Below are 23,496 nucleotides of genomic sequence, written 5' to 3' on the forward strand. Positions count from 1 at the left end.
CCATCTTAAAGCCTTATTTTTTGAATTCCCTGTCTTTGCTATCTCAGGGCAAATAATTTTTTCTACTTTTCATGTGTTTCTGATTGGTTTGGACTCACCAGGATAATATGGTGTAGTGTGACTTTATGTTGGAAATAAACTTTATTTTATGTGTAGTTTGGAGAGATAGAGACTGTAGGAATGGATTCAATGGTTAATAGAACTTATTGTTCTTGAAAAGGACCAAGGTTTATTTCCCAGCCCCTAAATGGTGACTCAGAACCACTGTAACTCCAGTTCCAGGGGACTTGGCCCCATTTTGTAATCTCTCTCATCACCATGCATGTGCATGATACACTCACATTGTATACAAACACTTGAAAACATGTAAAAAAAAATATAAGGCCAAAGGAAAGAAAAACAAGAGAATAGTATATAGGATGTGTGTAACAGTGTTATTAAGTTGTTTTTCCTAGCTGTGATTACACATAGAAGCTTTTATATCTTTGGGATCACTTTATGTATTAGTATGTAAGTCTTTTCTCTAAGTCTGCTGGATTTTTTGAGAGACATGCTTGCAAGTTTCAGTCTTTGCATAATAAGCCTGACTGCCAACATTCTGGTCCCCTGAGAGTAGAAGGGAAGCTGAGGGCAGAGTAGGAGTACTCAGCATGTAAGGCTTCACCCTCTCTGCTCTGCTCCTCCTCGTCCTCGTCCTCCTCGTCCTCCTCCTCCTCCCTGTTCCTCCTTACCTAGTTGAGGTCCTATCCAGTTTGATGTTTCTCAGGCCCTAAGTTTATGATCACCTTGTTTCTCTAAACTAGCTGTGTTTCAACTTAGTCCATTCTATTTACCTTCCCAATAGTAACTTGGATTTAAAGATGTATCTTAGTTTTATCAAGGGTGGAATTCCTTTTGCATTTTACTTATGGTCTATGAGGAAAGGGAGAAAACATTTATTTTCTCTTATCCTTAAATCAAACCTAGATAATGTAATATATTCTTTGTGTTATGTTTTCTACTCCTGTGGTTCTGCTAATTAAATGTCTGAAGTTGGGAAGAAGGAACTGGCTATATACTATTCTATTTTGGGTTGTTTCTGTTGTGAACAGATATCATGACCACGGCAACTCTTATAAGGACATTTCATTGGGGCTGGTTAGTTTCAGAAGTTCAGTTCATTATGTCATAGTGGGAAGGATGCAGTGTGTAGGCAGGCATAGTCCTGGAGAAGGAGCTGAGGGGTCTACCTCTTGTTCCCTGGCAACAAGAAAGAGACAGTGTATCCACCACACAGGGCATGGGTCACTTGAGCATGTGAAACTCAAAGCCCACCACATAGTGACACTGACTCCAAAAGTCACACCTCTTAGAACTGGCACTCCTTATGAGACAAGCATTCAAACATATGAGTCTATGTGGTCCTATTTAGACCACCACACTGCTTAATATAAGATCACCATAATTTACCATGGGTTAATTAATTTTTATTAATATTTTTGTTGCCTGATTATCCAATAAAATTACCTTTATGGGCATGCATGGTCGTGGATTCCTGCAGTTCTCCTGTTTGCCAGCATTAGGAGGCTGGGGCTGAGCACAAAGTAAAGACCCTGGTATGAAAAGCAGAAGAATTTATTAGGAGTTTATAGATTAAAATTAACTTTTTTTATTATTTTCATGTAAGTGATCATTTTCTGCTAGTCTGTTTTGTTCCTGCTTGTTCTTTCTGTTTCTGACTGGGATTTATTATAGAGTTGATGGTAGCCTGTGAAACTGGAGGTAATTCTCAACTTTGAAATCCATGAAGTTGATCTCAGTGGTGCCATAATAGACTTCAGATTACAATATGACCTTTAACATTAGGAATGCCAGGTCATACTGTAGGTTTCAATCCTATTAGACCAAACAGTCTTTATCTTTTGAACATTTTCATGAGCAGAAATGAAGCTTGACTGCTAAAGACATCTTGCTACTGGTGAACTCATGGATTCTTCTCAGACTTATCTTTGGTTTTATAAGATACAATATTTGATGCATAATTTTTATAGACAGAAAAGCAAACAAGTATAAAGTCATAAACCCAACATAAAATTAGTGAATATTGTGCCTTTTCTATTTTTATAAAATACTGTTATTTTGCAGATGTCCTTATTATTACTAAGTTCATGGCCTTTCTGTCAGCCTTATAATAGTTTTTCTTAAATGCTCATGCCTGTATATGTTACCTGCATGGTATATGCAGAAACTAGGTTTTAGATCAGCATGTCTTTGGGCTTGACATACTATATATTGTGTATAGCTACATATAAGTACAAATACCCATGGAGGTCAGCTCTGCTTGGTGAGAGTGCTAGGAACCAAGCAAGTCCTCTGCAGAGCAGCCAGTGCTCTCAACCCCCAAGCCATCTTTCTGACCATAGGTAATGCACATGGAAAACTTGGAATAAAATTGTGATATTAGTAATGGTAAGCTTGTATTATTTGGGCTATCTGGAAAAGTTATGTTCATTCAAATGTTTGCTATTTCTACTTTTGTATTATTTCTTTTGCTGTTCTATAATTTCAGGTTTTGAGTATATATGATAAATGTATATAAGTTTTTTAAAAAGAATACTTATTTTATGTATGTTAGCACACTGTCATTCTCCTCTGGTGAGAGGAGGACATTGGATCCCATTACAGATGGTTGTGAGTCACCATGTGGTTGCTGGGAATTGAACTCAGGACCTCTGGAAGAACAGCCAGTGCTCTTGACCATCTCTCCAGCCTGTATGTACTAAGTTTTTAAGAGGTGGTTATATAGATGATTTTTTTCCCCCAAAATGTAGAATGTGCTGGCTCTCTTGGAGTCAGCAAGTCAAAAATTTCTCTAGAACTCTTGTTTTCTCTGTTCTCTTGTATATTGACTTTATTTTCTGCATGTGGTGATAAAAATGAGTAGGCAGTTCATGATTCGATACCTTCAGCTTTTAACAACCTGTGAACGTGAGTTCTCCCAAAGACATACAGACATTTCAGAGAAGTTGCCTATCCGAGCATAGGCTAAAGACCCACACCTGAGAGAGTGTCTTAGATCATGAGTCCACGAACATATGGCATGGATAAAACTTTTAGGTTTGAGGAGAGTTATTTATCTAAAGATTATAGACAAGTATGTCTAGTATGGTATGTGAAGGTTACTTGTTAATATACAGATTCAGTAACCTAAGTTTTACTTTGTCCATTTCGGCATTTCCATAGGAATAGGCAAGTTATCCACGGCGGACGGTAAAGCCTTTGCAGACCCTGAAGTGCTGCGGAGGTTAACATCGTCTGTCAGTTGTGCGTTGGATGAAGCTGCTGCTGCACTTACCCGGATGAGAGCTGAGAGCACAGCAAATGCAGGGCAGTCGGACAAGTGAGTACTTGGTGTAGTGTTCCATGGAAGCATGATTTTCATAGGAATGAAAAGAACTAGTATTTGTTAAACTTTTTTCTTGTGCCTGATACTGTCTACTTAGCATGATACCTTTTGTGTTTATGCATTAAAAAACATACCTGTCAAATTGTAGATTTTTCTTTCTTAACATCAATTCTATAAGTAAGTTGAGAGAGATATCTTCAAGTAGGTGAAGTGTGCCCGAGTCTTAGGAGTAGTGCTGACAGGTGTTAAGGACTGGCCAGCGTCTCTCTGTTACACGACCTTGCCGATCTTCTCAGAGGCACTGAGTTTAGTACCTAGCACCCATATTGGGTGCTCACACCTCCCACAAGTGGCATGTGCACACAAAAACATACACATAAGTTTTAAAATCAGAAAAGACCTGTCATTTATTTATGTTGCTTTTTATAGTGACAAAGAAGTACCTGCTATTCATTCAACTGTGTGTATCACGTTGTTTTAGTTCATTTGTATAATTTAGATCATTTTAAAGGCTGAGGTTTATTATTTGTTTTCTATAATTTTGAAAAAGTTAAAAATCTTGTTTCTAATAAATAATCTGAATGTCAGGCCAGAAGACTTTAACTTGGGTCTCATAATTCCTTGTATCTGTGGTTTTAATATTCTTAAGGATTCGGTGTAAGTAATATTTAAAGGTTTTCTAGTGTTTTATAATGAAAATCATAGTTCATATATAAAGTATGGATGCGTTGCGGAGTAGAAACAAAGCACTGAAGAAGTAACGTTGGTGTGGTGCAGTTGTCAGTCCTTACTGACTTCTTTCTTCCTGCACTTGAACATAAAGCTATGTGGGGAGGTAGCTCAGTGGGTAGAGCTCTTGCAGAGCAAGGGTGGGGCCTTGAGTATGAGTACCCACAACACAAGTAAAGCCAGGCACAGGGAGCAGGATGCGAGAATTCCCAGAAGGTTGAGGGCCTGCTGGCCAGCCTATCATAGCTCTGCGATCAGACTTTGTCTCAACAAGGTACAAGAGCACTGACCCTGAGGTGATTGTCGAAGAAAATACTTGCCCACTTAACTCATTTATTAACATTACCTGCTCCCATCCTGTATCTGATACTCTTTTATGGATAAAAGAACTTGTGTAGGCTTTTATAATTAGTAGGTGTTTTACATATTTTATGAATTTTTTAATTTCATGTAATATTCCTCAACGTTTAATCTATATTTTTGTTTTAATTTTTGTTATATGATTTCAGTATTATTTTTTAGATAACTGAAAACATTTTAGAATAGTGATAATTTTAATTAGATGACCTGAAAACCAGTACTTGTATGATGTAGATTTTTCTGTCATCCCCTGAGATGATGGTATTCTTTACTTCTCTCGTAGCCGCAGTTTGGCAGAAGCCTGTTCAGAAGGAGATGTAAATGCTGTGCGGAAATTACTCATTGAAGGTCGAAGTGTGAACGAGCACACCGAGGAAGGGGAGAGCCTCCTGTGTCTCGCCTGCTCTGCTGGGTACTATGAGCTCGCACAGGTTTGTGCTGGGAAAGTAGACCTTGGGAAGAAATCGGCCATTTACTAAGAAATGAACCTTTTGTCCATTAAGCTAATTTTGCTACATTGTTAGAGCTTGTGTATTTTTAACTCTGAGGAATTTTACTAGTTTACATAGGTATTATATAAATAGTTATATTGAAAACTTTCAGATTATTTTTTTAATAATCTTTAGACTCTGTTTTTTCGTCAAGGTTTTATTGGCAATGCACGCAAATGTGGAAGACAGGGGAATCAAAGGTGACATCACACCTTTAATGGCTGCTGCTAATGGAGGACATGTCAAAATCGTGAAGTTGCTGCTAGCTCATAAAGCTGATGTCAATGCACAGTCTTCAACAGGTCATGCTGCTACTTTCTCAGTTTCCTTGGCTTATAGCATCCCTTGTAATAATAGTTCCTTATGAGATTATTCACTAGTAAAGATATAACAGGTCCTATGAGGTTTAAGTACACATTTAATAATTTATATTAATATATAATTATGTTATGGACAACATATAATGTATAATATAAAGAAACATTTCCTGTTTTGTTTATGAGACACTAAGGTTCTTTTAAAACATATTAAGCACTCAGTCTGAAAGACTGCTCTGTAGTTGTGGAAAGATATGGTTCAAAATCTGGCTTCCTTTTTATTACAAGTGCAAGATAGGGAGGGTGGACAACAAGGACTTTACCATATTCTCCCAATTTTACTAAATTGTGGTGAATGAAAAAAATGATAAAAACACATCCAATGGCCCTTCAATTTTAGCCTAAACAATTGCATCTCTCTCGGGGGATTGGGTCAACTCTGGGTCTAGCATTTATATGAAATTCTATTTTGTGAGTTTTCTTCAAATTAAAAATGATCAAATTTAGTTGTGATTTAGATAAAAGTCTACATGTGGTTTTTTTTTTTTTTTTTTACTTTTTTACTTACCAAGTTGGGGTCTCTTTTAACTTGGGGAGTTTTTAATCACTAACTAAGCAGGGAATCTTGTGCTCATTGTTTTGTCTCATGTCTGTTGTGCTTCGATATGGGAGGCTGAGTCAGGAGGGAGTCTGTACGTTGAGGCTTGCCAGAACTGTATAACAAGTTCCAAAAATAAAAATATGAATCATTTTGAAATCATTTGACAGTGATCTGTTAGTATGCGGCTTATATATGATAGGTTTTGGGTATAATATTATTTATTAAAAATAATACTTTATGAAACATTTTTCTGATTAAAGTTAACCATAACTTAATCTCATTTGAGAAAGAAAAAGTCAATTTCAGGAAAGAAAGTCACAGCTCATTTATAATTCTCCAAACGTTTTTTTTCTCTTTAATTTTAAATTAAAATACTTTACTTCTACATTCTCTGTCCTGTCTCCATCACTTTCCATTTCCCATCTAAACTTTCCCATATCCTTCCTCCAACGCCACCCCTCACGCCCTTTTTTGCCAGTCTCACACTGTCAGCCTTTTATTATTAATTGTTACCTATATATGTATGGCACATAAATACGGCTTACTGAGTTCATTTAGTGTGGGTTGTGTGTATATCATTTTAGCTGTGCACTTGTTATTAGATAACTGGTTAGAAGGCTCATCTTTTGAAAATGCTAATTCTCCCTGTCACCAGTCATTAGTTGCCTACAGTTCTTTGTCTAGGGCTGTGAGATTTCTTATTTAAGTGTTAGCACATCTATTAGAATTATAGTTCAGGGATTGTTTATGTAGCTGTTATGTTGTGATACCATGGGTTTGGCTTCTCTGTCATCTCTCAGTTCTCCAATTTTGATAAGTTTATCTGATTTTTCTATAATTTGACATGTATTTTGTTTCTTGGTGTTTGGGATTGAGTTGAAAATCTTGCACCTGCTAGGCAAGCATTGCCCAAATGAGCTAAGTCCTGAGGCCTTTTAGTTTGCATTGTCAGCCAGGCACTAACCAGGCTTTCTAGGCTCCCTTAGAGTCAATGTGTGGCTCAGGCTGGCCTTAGTTTTTCATCCTTTTGTTTTAGCCTTCTGATAGTTGGGATTATAACCTATACCACCAGGCACAGCTTGATACTGTGTTTAAATAGAAAGGGAGGCTAGAAAGTTGATTTCCAAAAAAGAAAAGTACAGTTAAGTAATAGAATTATATGTGTCTAATTAGAGTTTATTATGGATACAGTTCTCCATTTCAGCTTTTGTAATGTAAATTTGTTTCATGTAAAGCTCTACATGTATTTTTATTTATGTGTGTGCATGCATGCCTGTGCCATGGTGCGTATGGGGAAATCAAAGGACAGCTTCCAGGAGTTAGTTCTTTCCTCCCCCTCTTCCATATGGGTCTCAGACTTGGTGGTATGTCCATTTACATGCAGAAGCATCTTACTGGGTCGAGGTACACATGCATGCTTGTGTTTGTGTGTCTCTGAGTGATATTAACATCTTTTCATTGTTTTCTTACCTAAACAGGCAACACAGCCCTTACCTATGCTTGTGCTGGAGGCTACGTAGATGTTGTAAAGGTGCTCTTGGAATCCGGTGCTAGTATTGAGGACCATAACGAGAATGGCCATACACCTCTAATGGAAGCTGGGAGTGCTGGGCATGTGGAGGTAGCCAGATTGCTGCTAGAAAATGGAGCTGGCATCAATACGCACTCCAATGAATTCAAAGAGAGCGCCCTTACATTAGCTTGTTATAAAGGTATCCTATAAATCTTTTTTGAAATAAAATAATGAAATTAAAATATTTCTAAATTAACAATAAAACAGTATATAGTGCCATCAGACTTCAGTTTGTTTAAACTGTTTTATAACTTATATTTAATATTGTGTAGTTTCAACAATCTAAATATCGTCAATGAAAGTGACAATCCAGCTCTTTATCAGAGAAAGCTGATGATTTTAATGTAATTACACTTTGATGATTTTGCATTTTGGAAGCATTTTACCTTGTGCAAGAAGGTGCATGATAATTAAGTGCCAACAAATATGAAGATATTGAATATACCGGATTCTTAGGTGGCAAAGTATGTCCACCTACAAGAAATCAATAGCAGAGATTTCTTAAAAGAGCCAAAGAGGCACATTTTTCATACTCCACTGGTATGACAAATATGTGGCTATAATGTGAGTTTTTCTTTTCTTTCCTTTTTTATTTTTTTAAAGAACTTAAAAATGAGCCATGCAACTTTGTGCCTGAATCTATACCATGCCACATTTAGTTCATAAAACACCATTTAGTCTTGGTCTGAAGTAGAAAGACAAAGGTTTTGCAAGTGTGGGTAAAAAATGTAAGACACTGCCTTCAGTTCTGCTACTCTGGAGAAGCTTGTCATTGAGTACCTGCTTAACCTTTTAACTCTGATCATATACTCAGCCTAGGTTTTTCTCTTACTGTTTAAGAGTAGTCAAGAGCTTGTAATGACTTTAGAACCAATTTTCTTTAGAAATAAGACCCAATGATATTGAGATGAGTAAATAGCTAAAATTTAAATTGTTTAATTTTGAGTGTGTGATGTTAGCAGAATTTCGTGTAGCCAGCACAATTAAAGTCACTTACTTTCCTATCCTGATTGGTAATTAGGAACAGGGACTGTTCTTTATTAAGGATTAGAGGAGTTAAGCTTTGGGAACGTTGATTGGATGGCTTCATATACACACTTTTGAACTCAGAACTGGTTCCATTGCATTCCTTACTCCCAGTTGGCTATAGCACTTTGTGGCAGCCCTCATCTCTCACCTTTTACTTACAGCCTCCTCTACTTTCTAGAGCGCATCTAAGGCTGAACTTGAAAACTTTAATTTGAAGCTAGTTAGAAAATTAAGCTGATGGGGTGCTCCTTGAATACTTCCAGGGATCAGTGAACTCTGTTAGCTTCTTTTGTTTCTAGTGGGTTTTCCTGAGTTTGAGAAGATAGAAAAGGTATAGACGCAGACAGACTGAGTATTGATATTTTGATGGGGCAGTCAGGCTAATTACGATGTAGTATAGTGTGCTTACTCTCTTGTTTTAGTGCATTTAGGGCTATATTTTCCTTTCTCGTCTAATTCTAGTTGTTTACAAATTGATTATAAATCATTTCATATTACTCTCTTACATAGTATCCAATGTACTATTTATATATAATTGGTTTACTTTTTAGTCACTTCTTGACCTGAAATATAAAGTTTCTTTGAAACTGAATGTCTATCATATATATATATAGTAATAAAAGGATACATATAATTCAATGATGTTTTAGCAATATTTTCATAAATGCAGTTTACAAGTTATAAATAAGATTCCCCTGAAAAGTTTGTCAGTTACTGTAATTTCAGCACTTGGTCTCATAGAGGTAATAGCTTCAACAATTTCCTCCCAGGCTACTTCTCTTGACCAGTACATATAATGTAGCACAAGAGCTGAAGAGATGGCTCTGCAGCTTGACTGATTTCTGTTTATACAGAGGACCTGATTCAGTGTGGACACACCTGCCTGGCAGCTTACAACTCCAGCTGCAGGGGTTGATCGCTTCTGCTGCTCTCCATGGGCACTGCAATCAGAGTACAGACACATAATTGAAAATGACAGAAATCTAAAAAATAAGTATAGTGTGGTAGGGACTTTTTTTTTTTTTACAGAAAGATCATCTGTGATATTGGGACATGGCATCTTTGTTTATCTGCACCAAAAATGATATATCACTTTCGTTTTACGAATAGTTTTTGAAAATAAATAAGTAATCCAACACAATTTTGATTTAGGACATCTAGAGATGGTGCGATTTCTTTTGGAAGCAGGCGCTGATCAAGAGCATAAAACAGATGAAATGCACACTGCTCTCATGGAGGCTTGCATGGTAAGATGATAAAATGCACACACGAAGTCGATGTTTGCACTGGTGGGAGCGGGGGAGCTACTGTGAAGTGAATGGCTTTCTTGTTTTGCAAAAGGTCTAGTTTTTCTTACTTTATTGTGGAACAGAACCTCAGCTGAACTGGTATTTTTAATCTGTACTTGGTGATCACATGTAATCCAAACATTCACGAAGTTGAAACAGGAAGGTTGCTGTTATTTTGAGGCAAGATTGGACTATATAGTGAGTACCAGCTCAACCATGGTTATATTACAAGATTCTGTCAAAATAGAAAGAACTGCCAGACAAGATTTCTGCCTTTAATCCCAGAAGTAAGAATTCAGAGACCAGTGGGTCTATCTATATGAGTTTCAGGACAGCCTGGTCTACACAGTGACTTTCAGGACAGCCAGAACTATGTAAAGAGGACCCTGTCTCAAAAAAGCAAATATGTATATGCACATGCACATACACTCATGAACACGCACACATGCATGCACACATCTTTGAAAACAGAATGTAAAAAAGAATTGTATAGTTTGTCTTTGAAATTTAAATTGGGTTAATATTCAAATTTTTGCATCTTAATTTATAGTCTTAGAAAAGAGATGTATCTAAAAAACCTATAGGTTTATGAGAAATGTTATATGGTTATCATTTAGTACTTGAATTATATATTGCTTTTATTGTCAGCCCTGTGTTTTCTTTAGTGACTTTCTCTTTTGAGCATGCATAAATTCTTTGGAGCTTTTGAGTTCCTCGTATGGTATTCTTATGAAGATCAAATCAGACCCCTCACACAGCAACAATATTGATGTTTTCAGTAATCTCTCTGATAAGGAAATTCAGTCACTGTTACTACCTTAAACCACAAAAATACCCATTATTTAGACAAAGGAATTTTTTATAGATACATATGCTTAAAATATCATAAATAAGTGCAAATATTTGGGCATGAATCTCTGATACTCAGTCTCAATGATTAAGATAGACAGACAGACAGACTGACTGACTGACTTGTAATCCCAGTTATTTATAAGTCACAATAAATAATAGTGGGCAGGTTGGTGGTTGGGTATATTGTAAATCAAAAGGATGTAATTAAAAGGTGTATGAATTGAAGCCAGGAATTTGGAGTTCTTGCTAAGAGCTTGAAGCTCTGAATTTATGGGAAGCATTTCAAAACTATGTTACTTGGAAATAAGACATTATAGAGTTGTTAGGTATGTCTTGTTCTTAGTCCAGGGTAGATATGACTTTTAGAGCAAGGTGAAATATGTGTGAGGAAGTATATAAAGGATTAAAAGAAACTAGTTAGTGAAAGAAAAACAGTAGAAAGGAAATTCTCAAATAGTTCCCAGTAATAAGCTACCTTCTTTTTCTTTTTACTTGTGTTTAAATAATGAACAACAAAGAAAACATGTGCACATGTGTTTGTTCATTTAACACACAGAACATTCTATTCTCCGTTGTTTCTGAAGCTATTTTCTGCCCAATTAAAAGTTTGCTAACTCTTAAGGTCTTATGAAAAATTTGCTTTTCTTTATCTGAGCTTTGTCACTTATTAGTTAATTGCCCACCGTGCTCTGCAGGCACTTTGTGTGGCCTTAGGTTTGTCATAATTCATGTACTTGCCTCTGCCTTCTTGGTGGCTGATAAGCACTTACAGACATCATTCTTCTCGGTTTGCCTTAAATCCTCAAGCTTCTATTTTTCAATTCGGTACTATAAAAGGGTACTGGCAGCACACCATATAATTACTGAAGTGTCAGATGTAAAGTTATTCTTGTGTGAGAACATCAGTAAGCTTTAGTGTATGGTAATTGTGAAGTTTTTAGATTTGACTTTTTTTTTTTTAATGGTGCTGACTTAATTTTGTTTTTAATTCTTATAAATAGGATGGCCATGTTGAAGTAGCTCGGTTGCTTCTGGACAGTGGTGCTCAGGTGAACATGCCAGCTGATTCATTCGAGTCACCGTTGACTTTGGCTGCATGTGGAGGACATGTAGAACTTGCAGCCTTACTTATTGAAAGAGGGGCTAGCCTGGAAGAAGTCAATGATGAAGGTTATACTCCTTTAATGGAGGCAGCTCGTGAAGGACATGAAGAAATGGTGGCATTACTTCTAGGCCAAGGTGAGCACATTTAGCAAATACTAAGTAACAAATCTATAGAACACAAGTACCTGTTAAGGTTGAAGTTCTGTACTTTACAGATAGGCGCTGATCACTTGTTCCCAAACTTCTACTTTGTCTGCTATAAAATGGCTCACATACCCTGTTACACAAATGAAGTACAACTGTCTTTGATATAGAACTTTCAATATTGTGTTCTATGAGAAAATAAAAGAACAAACAAAATCAAGTTCAGATGGATAATTTTTCTTAAGGTAATATGAGGTACAATTCTTGAAGCCTAATATAATGAGGGAATTATTTGGCAGTAGAACACTTACCCAGAACTAAGTGTGTGATGTAACTAGTAGCTGATGGGGGAGCATGGAACACTGCTGAGAAAGTGCACAGCAGGCCGGGTGAGGATTACACACTGGTAATCACAGTGGTTAGGGGGCTGCAGCCAACCAGGGCTCATATGGAGACACTATCTAGGAAAACCAACAGCACAAATAACCATCAAGCTGGCTACATCAGAAACTGTTTCTCATACCATAAGGAACTTCTGGAAAAAGTGAGATGGTCTGGTAGTTTAAATATCTTACATTTAGATGATAATTTCCCTTTGGATTTATAGCCTTATTTTTCATCCAATAGTATTTTTTTTAACATTGTAAAATCTGATCTATTTAATACAAAAGGCAAATTTCTTGTTTTTATATATAGATTCTTTTGACTAGAACTTTAAAGTACAGATTTTTGAAAAGGATTTTTTTTGAAATGTGTGTCGTTTACAGTGCATGGTAATTTTGTTACTTTAGTCAGTCTTGTTTCTGTGTGGTGGTGCAGGAAACGTCTACAGCAGTGCTTATAATATGGTCAACTGGTGAGAGTAATGATGGTAATGGTGTTGCCTGTGGAAATTCAATTAAGTGAATTAACCTCAACCTGTGCAGCTTTATGTAAAATGATGCTGAAAATAAAACCAACATAAGGCCTTAGGAATCGGCTTCTCAGGGGTGCATTACTTACTCCGAGTTCTCCAGGACTGGAGTTGGGTCTCCACCCAACAGCACACAGTTGCCATGGGTTCATTCTCCAACACTGCCCCTCCTCTAAATTCAGATTATGTATATAAATGTACCTTAACAGTCTGTACTTTGAATATTGTCCAGGACATAGTAATGGTTTAATAAATGCTAGCTACCGTAAGTGATTGATAGTGTATCAATTGATACTGTAATTGATACAGTGTCTTTATCATCTACTCTCTTTATACAAGGGACTTGGGTAATGTTATGACTTCTTTTAGTCATTACTGGCACATTTTTAAACAAATATTCCAACTGTATTAATCAAATACAAACTCAAAGAATGTACATTTGTTTTTTGTTTTTTTTGTTTTTTGTTTTTTGTTTTTGTTTTTTTTTTTTACTGCCAAGAGTAGAGAAGAGATATCTCTATTTTTTTTTTTTTTTTTTTTAGATATATTTCATTAGAAAACGTTATCTTTTGTTGGTATCGGAGTAAATGCATGAATGTCCTTTAAGCAAAATCTTTATTTTAGGAGCAAATATCAATGCACAGACAGAAGAAACTCAAGAAACTGCCTTGACCCTGGCTTGCTGTGGAGGCTTTCTGGAAGTGGCAGACTTTCTGATTAAGGCTGGAGCTGATATAGAACTAGGATGTTCTACCCCTTTGATGGAAGCTGCTCAGGAAGGTCATTTGGAGTTAGTTAAATACTTACTAGCTGCAGGTATGCATTTGGGAATATGTTGTATGGTGTAAATAAGTACCACAGTATCCAAATATGTTTTATGTTGTTATGGTACACAGAATGCATTTTGAAAAGATAGGATATGTTTAATACTTGCAATTTTAACTTCAAATACTTTTACTCTTTTTTCTTTCTTTTTTTTTTTTCCATTAAAAAAAATGACTTCATTTGTTTGTGGTAGATCTGCCACTTACTGTGCATGTTAAGAGGTAGAGGGCAACTTTTCTGAGTTAGCTTTCTTTCCTCCATGTAGGCTTGGGGACCAGACTTGGGTGGTCAGGCTTGGTAGCAAGTGGTATTACCTGCTGCACCATTTCTTGCAGATATCCCCCCACTCCCTCTTAAAGAGGAAGCCAGTGTGCTCATTCTAGACATGGATGTGGACTGTCATGAAGACATAGGTTTATGTTCATTCTTCAACATGGTTGTAAGTAATCATCTTTAACTGTTGCAGGAGCTAATGTTCATGCAACAACAGCAACCGGAGACACAGCTTTAACCTATGCCTGTGAGAACGGCCATACGGACGTAGCAGACGTCCTACTCCAGGCAGGTGCAGATCTGGTAAGCTTTGTCCCTTAAATCTTTATCTGTAAAAATGACACAAGAGTTAGGGCATTGTTGCCTTAAGTACATTCCTATGTACTCAGAAGCTAACGCAGGAAGATGCCTAAAAGTTTAAGGCCAGCCAAAACTACCTGAGTTTGAGGTCTCCCTACAGTATGTGATAAGACCCTGCCTTATCAAACAAAGCCAAGAAGTCAATTCAAAGGCATATTTCTCCTTTGTTAGCTTTTTTCCTTATTATTTAAATTTAGTCACCTTTTTTGTTTTTGTTTGTTTTTATACATTATTTAGTCTTTAGTCTTTGTTCTGTTTTTTTGTAGTATTATTCAGTTTGCTAATCTCATCCCTGTTTACAAAGAAAAGTTTTCTGCTAGAGATAGTGCAAAAAATTAATTTTCCTTAGTTGTTTATTTAAGGCAAATGTGACTTGTAAGCATTTCTATGTAGGTTGGGGGGAAATTGCCTGTATTTTAAGCATCATAATGTGTTGAAACGTAAGTATTTATATACATAAGTTACTTAGGAAGGTAAAGTGTATTGTAAGTGCATTCAGTGCAGGCTGTTTGGAAATGTCATAGAGAATGTACTGAATGTAAGAAAAGTCAAGTGATGTAGCTAGTTAATTGAGATAGTTACTGGCTGGGTGGGGTTTGGAAAGGGAGGCCGGGAAATGTTGTCACGAAGATGCATAATTGTAAAACAAATTGTCAGAATAGTCTGAGAGCTTAGAAGATGTCAAGTAGGAGAAGAGCTAGTCTCACAGGAGCACTTAGGAATTCAATTGGAACCTCAATTCCATAGGGCGTTTTTAGGCTAGCCTTCAGTACATGAGACTATTTTAAAAAGTGATGTGTGCTTGAGGAGATTATAATCTGAGCATTCAGAAGGCTAAAGTAGGAGTTTCACTGTTCAGTGCATACCTGAGATATGGAAGTAGGTTGAGCCTCTACTTCCTGGTATCTAGGATTATAGGTGTGTGTAATCACCTATGTTACGCTTCAAATGATTATGATAGCACACATCTATTTATTTTCATTGAAAGTATATTCTTCTTAGTTTGCTCATTACATATGTGTGTGTAAATGTGTGTGTGTGTGTATGGATGGGTTCAGTGTGTGTGTGTGTGTGTTGAAAAGTAAGTCCAGTGTGTGTGTGTGTGTGTGTTGGTGTTGAAAAGTAAGTCCAGTTTTCCTTTTGATTTTCATGAATAGAGTAGTTGACTATTCCCTTTAGTTATCAACTGTGGTTTGGTTTGGTTTTGGTTTGGTTTTTATGTTTTTGTTTTAAAACAGGAACACGAATCAGAAGGTGGAAGAACTCCTTTAATGAAAGCTGCAAGAGCTGGTCATGTTTGCACAGTTCAGTTCTTAATTAGCAAAGGTAAGTTTATGGAGAGGGATTCTTTGAGAAGTATCTACCTATATATATGCTAAGGCATATTGACATTGGAAGGCTGAAGAACATTTTGTGGTTGTTATATCTCATGGAGAAGGATGCTTTTAACATTAGTAATAAACTTCTCATAAGATATAATAGTTGTGAACTACTATAACATCAAATAGCCCCCTTTTTTGGAAACAGGGTTTTGGAGACAGGTGTAGCTTTTGCTGTCCTTGAACTCATTCTGTAGACCAGCCCTCAAACTCTATGAGGGGCAAAGCTTACCTGCTCTTTCCTCTTAATACAGAAAGACAGGAAAAAAGCATTAGTAGATCTTTTTATTCCTTGTTAGTTTTTATGTATTTAGCCCATAGAAGACCATGTTCATCTTTTTTAAAAATAGATTTTATTTTTATTATGTATTAAAATCATATGTATATGTGTTTTTGCCTGTGGTTTATTTTCATGAGTGCAGTACCCACAGCTGCCATGAGAGGTGAGCAGCCTGGTGTGGGTGCTGGGAAGCAAGCAAGCTTGGCTTCCCCAGAAGAGTTTCAAGTACTCTTAACCACTGAGGGAGCCTTTTTTTCCCGGTCCCTGTAATTTACTTTTTTTAATTTGGTAATTGCCTTTGTATATTATCTTTACTTGGCCCATATTAAACAATTTATGAGCGAAGTGTATCATATTTTCATGGGATTTGCTTCAGAATAATTCTGTACAGATGAGAAAATAAAGTTTTTGAAACATAAGAAGCTGTTTATAATCAATGAAACTGGGTAACGAGTACGTGAGCCATTCATTACCATTTCTTTAGTGATTGCACCATTTCTTTAGTCTTTATGATTATTTCCCTTTTTATAATCCGGAACCAGTAAAGTGAGTCAGTAGATATCAGGAGGGAAGGTATTTTCTGCTTAGCCAGATGACCTGAGTTTGATGCTTGGAACCCACATGCTAGAAAGAGAAAATCGACTTCTACAAGCTGTTCTGACTTCCACATATATACCCTTATATATATGCTTGCAAGCATAAACACTAAATAATCTAACATCTTACCAGTTGGTGCTGAAGAACTGGATTAGTGATTAAGAACACTTGCAGTTCAGTTTCCAGCACCCTCATCAGATAGCTCACAACTTCCTGTAACTGTGTCTCCATTGGGGACCGATGCCCTCTGGCCTCCAAGGGCATCTGTAAACACATGGGGCACATGATCTCACAAGGGCACACACATATACATATAAATTGAAAAGGAGTAACACCTAAAAAATTTTTTTTTGCCATTTTACTAATGTGTGTGTGTATTTTCTCCATTTTTGTTTTAGGAGCAAATGTGAATCGAACCACAGCTAATAATGACCATACTGTACTGTCCCTGGCTTGTGCAGGAGGTCATTTGGCAGTAGTGGAACTACTTTTGGCTCATGGGGCAGACCCTACTCACCGTTTAAAAGTAGGTAACTCAAGGGTTTAAGGCAGGATCATGACTACTATTTCATTTTGAACATCGTAAAATTATCATATATAAGTTGTACCTGCAATGACATTCTGAGTTTTAAGTTTTCCAGTGTTAAAACAAAAAGAAGTTCTGTATTAGATATTTAATTTCAATGTATCTGAGACCTAATAGCTTTCTTCTGTGTGCTTATTTTACTTCTGTATTCATTCTTTTAGGATGGCTCAACCATGTTGATAGAAGCAGCAAAAGGTGGCCATACAAGTGTGGTTTGCTACCTTTTAGACTATCCTAATAATCTACTTGCAGCCCCTCCACCAGACGTCACTCAGCTAACTCCCCCCTCCCACGATTTAAATAGGGTAAGATCCAAAACTAAAGCCCCTCATAGTCCCTTTAGCTTTTAAATAATTTTTATTTAAACTCTTTTTTTTTTTTTAAAGTTCTCCATATAATTATGCCATATATTTGGTATGAGATTTCATTTTTGGATTGATAGACTATGTTTTCCTTTTTTAATTATCAGGATTAACAATTGAATTCATGCTCACTTTTTAAAAATTAAAGAATGTTAAGGAAAGTAATTTGTAAATATGTCATTGTCTGCAATGGCATATTAAATATGCTTCACAGTTGTGCAGTTTATTAGCATGATAATGGATTGTGTACTCAGGAATGACTGTCATCTTTTTTCCTTAGGCACCTCGAGTACCAGTTCAAGCACTGCCCATGGTTGTCCCACCTCAGGAACCTGACAAACCACCTGCCAATGTTGCTGCTCCTCTTCCCGTTAGGAATAAAGGTCAGTTATACTTCTAAAGATTCTTTCTTAATGTCCAGGTGAGAATAAGAGAAACCCAGCCCTTGTTCTCCACCAGCAGTGCGGTTACTAAGTTGGAATCAGGGATGGTTTTCAGGTGAAAGTAAGAAAACAAAAACTAGCCCTTAAAAATTACTTTCACCAACGAGGAAATTTCTAAATTGGTATCATTAATGTTTTTTTGTTTGTTGTTTGTTTTATACCAATGAGAAAACACAAGTTTCTGGGAGGGAAAATAGGTGCTAAGAGAAACTTAGAAGAGGTTCAGATGGCTTTTTGATGGAATTCTGACTCTTAACTAAACCTAACTCATTGTAGTGACATAAGGCAATAAAGATTAAGAAGTTGGATCAAATACTAAAATTCAATTTAAAGAACTGGTTTAACATAGATTTGAATATTGGATGCTTTTTCCTCAGCTAATATTCAAAGATATGTAAGAGATACATTCATATATCTTAGAATTCCAAGGTCCATTTTTTTTTTTTTTTTTTGACTTGTGTATGTCATCCCATGCTTGTTCTTAAGTATATCCCCAGTTACCAGTTTGGATCAGTTTTTCTTTTGAAAAGTTTTACATGAAGAAACTGATTTTTTTTTTTATTTTTTATTTTTTTTTTGCATCTTGGTTTTGGCTACCTGTATTCTTTTACCAACAAGTATGCTATGTATTCCCAGCAGCTCTTTTCGGTCACCACCACCAGCCTGTTGTCTTGGCATTCTTTTCGATTGGTTCTAAACCTGTTAGCCAGACCAGTCTGTTTTCCTGGCTGTCAGATGATAACAGAGGATGGCGTAGTCCAGCATCTTTTCTTCCAGGGAAACTAAATCCCAGTTCTCTATTGGCTAAGTAGCTGTGTGAATATGTGAATTTCTATCTCTTTCCTTTGTCAGTCTTAAAGATGGTAGGGCCCAACAAAGACATATATTTTAGTTGGATTTTAATTTCTTGGTACATCTCAGTGGTTTGGGCTCTCTTTGTGTGTATGTGTGTGTGTTTATAAAAGGCAGAGATGTTTTATTAAGTGTGGGAAATCATTTTTCTGCTCTTATGGTGAGTTTTTACATTCTGACCATATGAAATACTACACGTAGCCTTAGACTTGACGTGAACTGCACCAGTTAGGTGTCACAGCTTACACCCTTCTATGATCTAATTTTAGCCTTGTGGTATTTATAAAATTCTGAACTTTACTTCCAGATGTTACTCTATGCACATAAAATACATACATTCTATATTTATGATAGAGAAGGTGGACTTATGTTTAACTCCTTAAAAGTACATTTCACCTTCATGGATATGATAGCTTGGTGCATTAACTGTTGGCACTAACCCTCCCAACAGTAACTCTGTAATGAGGATGCCATTCATGTGCACTTCTGAGGGGGTTTCTTTTTCACACAGCTGCTTCTAAACAAAAGTCCAACAGCCATTTGCCAGCAAACAGCCAGGATGTACAGGGTTACATCACCAATCAGTCTCCAGAGAGCATTGTAGAAGAGGCTCAGGGAAAGTTAACAGAACTGGAACAGAGGATAAAAGAAGCCATAGAAAAAAATGCACAGCTGCAGTCCTTGGAGCTGGCTCATGCTGACCAACTCACCAAGGAGAAGATCGAGGAGCTGAACAAAACGAGGGAGGAACAAATTCAGAAGAAACAAAAGATTCTGGAGGAACTGCAGAAAGTAGAGCGAGAGCTACAACTGAAAACTCAGCAGCAGCTTAAAAAACAGTATCTAGAAGTTAAAGCTCAACGAATTCAGCTTCAGCAGCAGCAGCAACAGTCTTGCCAGCATCTGGGACTACTTACTTCTGTTGGGGTTGGAGAGCAGCTTTCCGAGGGAGACTATGCACGGTTACAGCAAGTGGATCCTGTTTTGCTTAAAGATGAACCCCAGCAGACTGCTGCTCAGATGGGTTTTGCACCAATCCAGCCTCTGGCGATGCCTCAAGCTTTGCCTCTGGCAGCAGGTCCCTTGCCTCCAGGGTCCATCGCAAATCTTACAGAACTTCAAGGAGTGATAGTTGGACAGCCAGTACTGGGCCAAGCACAGTTGGCAGGGCTGGGGCAAGGAATTCTCACTGAAACACAACAAGGGTTAATGGTAGCCAGCCCTGCTCAGACCCTCAATGACACGCTGGATGACATCATGGCAGGTGGGTTTATATTGTTATGAGCAGGTATCAAATATGATTTGCTTAAGGCGAGTAAGAGTGTGCCAGCATTTTCTTTCTTTTTTTTTTCTCCTTTTTTTTTTTTTTTTTTTTTAACCATTACTCAACTTGAGAACTATTTTTGGACTCTTGACCCATTATGTCTTTAGAAAAACTATGTTAAATAGTTCTCAGATAGCAACAGGTCAAAGTAAAGCTTAGTTCACACACTATAAATGAATGAATCTTTCTTACTCTGTAGGCTTACAATCTGTTTTTCAGTAGTGGGTTGAGTCTTGGTTTTTACTTTTGATTTTCTTTTTCCACTTTAAGTTCAGAACACTGGGGTTGGGATTTGGCCTTTTTGCTTCTGTATTCACACCAATAAAGGGGAAGTTGATAAAAGTTGAGGTACAAAGATAGGGCATATTAGGAATTCTATTTGTGATTGAAAAAAAATCAAAACTTATATATTAATGTACCAAGCTTCATGGTGGCTATTTAAAGACAAGCAAACAACAACCAAAACAAACACTTTGACAACATTAATAAAGTATCGACCAAGTAGAGTCTGATTCTGCTGTATGTCAGTAATTCCTATCCCCTGTGAGTGTTGATGTGTAGTCTGTTTCTAACTGTATCATGGGAAGCTGTGTTCCCCTAACAGGATGGTAAATGACATGCTTTTAAATGTGTAGCCAGTGAGATTTTACTCTATTTTAAAAAGAACTGCAACTTAAGATTGTTAATACTGCTTATTTGGGACAAATTTTGTCAATTGTTTAACAGAGTAGAATAAGATTTCATAGGGTTATAGGTCATAATGCTCTGTTAACTGAATTTTTTTTTTTTCCAATCAGGAAGAAACTTGATAAGGCAGGAAGGAATAAATAGTAAATAGTTGTTGAATTTTGATAAGTTTCTTCTGCTATATTAACAATTTTTATGATTCATTTGCTTTTACTTGGATTGTTTAGTATTTCTACTTTAAAAGTCAGAAACATTTATTATGATGGAGTCATGCATTAATATAAGGTCCATTTCTTGAAAGAAAATATGCTCTGTACTGTTTATATATTTAGATTGAGATAACATTAAGAAACTGAGAACAACAAGTAATGAAGATCATGCATTTCAAAAACTGTTATAGTTTCCCAGTCCTTTTATTTTAATTTTCTTAGCAATATGAATCTCTGTTAATCTTAAGAGTAAAATAAACTATAACAGAAAGATGCTAGTAGTGACTAATAATACTTGTGATAATCTTAATACTCATGAGTATAAGATTTTCAAAAACTTAAAGTCCTGTCAATCATCTCTAACTAGTTATGATTAGATATCTAATAAACTTTCAAGACTAACATTGCATGACAGTGCATAATAGCTATGAATCCAAAATTGATACTATGTCCATTAAGTTAGATGGTAATTCTTTATTATCTCAGGTTACCAAAGGACTTTAGACTTAAGTGTAATTTCCTGATGAAATGAAGACTTGGTTGTTCTATACCAATAACTGTTGGAAATTTGATTTTAATGTGCTATCAGAGTTTACCTGATGTACATGAGCATAGTTGTCAACAATTGCTGTTGTAAGAATTTTAATTCTGATGATAATTATCAGATGTTTGTAAAGCAGCATTTTCTATTGATTCATTTACTCCCAATATTTCTGTCTGTGTGTTCAAGGTTTTTCCTTTATAAAAGTTTTTTTTAAAACTTAAATGAACATAAGAATTTAGGGTTATAACAAATTTGCTATTTTCTAAAAAGGCTATTATTGTATCATGCTCTTCTGTATGGGTAAAGAGAAGTGCCTAGTGGAGAAAGAACAGAATTGAAGATGTTACTGTCTGCTTACAGATCATTGCTACCTAGTGTCTCATTCATATCCACATGCTGTGCACGTACACATGTGCACTCTTGCACACCCCTTCTCTGTATTCTTATTGTTTGAACAACTTCTGATCATACCTGTCCTTTCAGTTGACTAAGGATCGTTTTCTCATTATGTTGGGCTTGTTGTGTAAGGCAGCCTCACTCGCTCTGCTTCCCTCAGCACTGTCCAGATTCCTTAGGTCCCATTTGTTAGGTTTCTCGTAGGACTCTTTCCTTTCTTCTCGGGACGTGGCTGCCTAAGTCTTCAACCTTCCTTAGTCTGTGCATCCTCACCAAATCAAAGCTGGGTCCGTGTTTACCTCCTGAGACGTGCTTGGCTTTGTCTGTGTGCTTCTCCAGTCCGGCTTCTAACTTTGCAAGCCTGTGGTTTTCGTTCTCTAAATTGAATTTTAAAATGTAAAGAAAAGAAAACAAAAAAATTCTTAATACTAGAATTCCTTTAGGTATGTAGATGTTTAAAGCTTTTTCTTTTTATCTATGTAGTACGTGGTACAATGGTGAGCAGTTACTTATTCTTGATAAAGCAGTTTCGGAGGCACTCAAAAGGAATTTAGGGTTTTTTCTTGTCAACTTTAGATGAGAAGATCAAAGGAACTAATTTACAACATTAAAAGTTTTATTATGTTCTTTAAAATACATTATTCCAGTTGAAATGTGGATTAATTTGCCAATCTTTTAAATCATAGAATAAAAACGTAGTGAGGACTAAGGCTATAGCTCCGTTGGTAGAGTTTATATAGCATCAGTATATATACCCTGGGTTTGATCCCCAGCACTCAGTAAAGCCATTTGTTGTGGTGCAGTTTTGTAATCCTGGTATTGGGGTGATGGAGGCAGCAATTGCGGAAGTTCAAGGTCATTTTAGTCATTTTTTTGAAAGACTATCCAAAAGAAACATGTAATCCGTCTTAAGAGCTGTAGATTTTAAATGATTTTGAAGTTCATGTATAGGATAAAAAATTTCAGTGAAATTATTTGATCCTTAAGTCTGTGTGGTAGCTCATACCTGTAATGCTAGCAATCTTATGGTAGATTCAGATCAGTATTGCAAGACTGACAATAAATGAATAGACAATACTGAACAGTTTCAGAGTCGTTAGATAACCAGTAGTACATGTCCCTTTCTCTTGGTCTGATTCCTTAATGATTAAAGTGTTATGTTTGGGTTTTTTGTTACTTGTTTTTCTTTTGACCTTTAAGTGGACTAAAAATGTACAATTATAGAGTGTGTGTTGCTATAATGTACAGTGTATGTTTGTGCCTGACCTAAGGATTTTATGTAAAGTAGATTCTTAATGGATAGTCATGTTTATAACTGTTGAAAGATCAATTTCAATATTATTCGTGGCAAGAGATCTTTTTGCCTGGTTTCAGATTCAGCTGTGAATCATAATTGTTTTCTGTCTGTAGCCGACAATACTTGGGAAATACACATCTACACTCTATTCAGAGATTACTGTCCAAACTTAATATTAATGCAGCAGCATTCTTACTGTGGGTGAAGAGAAGATATTCACATTGACTTCAGAATTGAGTTATTTGGAGAATAAAACTCCTTAAGCCAACTTTCAGTCTATCCTGTGCTGCTTTCT

General features: G+C 36.4%; 1 protein-coding gene across 7 annotated transcripts in view; it reads left to right on the forward strand.

Moving 5' to 3' along the window:
* The window catches only part of Ankrd17 (ankyrin repeat domain 17), a 131,035-nt gene that overhangs the window by 58,647 nt on the left and 48,892 nt on the right, over window positions 1-23,496 (forward strand). For 5 of the 7 annotated variants that reach the window (XM_052199396.1, XM_052199399.1, XM_052199398.1 and 2 more), the window contains exons 3-15: window positions 3,223-3,379; window positions 4,758-4,905; window positions 5,120-5,267; window positions 7,362-7,595; window positions 9,638-9,732; window positions 11,628-11,865; window positions 13,412-13,603; window positions 14,079-14,188; window positions 15,484-15,571; window positions 16,900-17,027; window positions 17,249-17,392; window positions 17,730-17,832; window positions 19,256-20,008. In XM_052199396.1, the coding sequence (XP_052055356.1) occupies window positions 3,223-3,379; window positions 4,758-4,905; window positions 5,120-5,267; window positions 7,362-7,595; window positions 9,638-9,732; window positions 11,628-11,865; window positions 13,412-13,603; window positions 14,079-14,188; window positions 15,484-15,571; window positions 16,900-17,027; window positions 17,249-17,392; window positions 17,730-17,832; window positions 19,256-20,008 (2,538 nt within the window). The remainder of the gene's footprint in view (window positions 1-3,222; window positions 3,380-4,757; window positions 4,906-5,119; window positions 5,268-7,361; window positions 7,596-9,637; window positions 9,733-11,627; window positions 11,866-13,411; window positions 13,604-14,078; window positions 14,189-15,483; window positions 15,572-16,899; window positions 17,028-17,248; window positions 17,393-17,729; window positions 17,833-19,255; window positions 20,009-23,496) is intronic. The other 2 variants (XM_052199402.1, XM_052199403.1) reach the window with 1 other exon arrangement.

Source organism: Apodemus sylvaticus, chromosome 11, assembly GCF_947179515.1.
Source record: "Apodemus sylvaticus chromosome 11, mApoSyl1.1, whole genome shotgun sequence".
Taxonomy (NCBI): Eukaryota; Metazoa; Chordata; class Mammalia; order Rodentia; family Muridae; genus Apodemus; species Apodemus sylvaticus.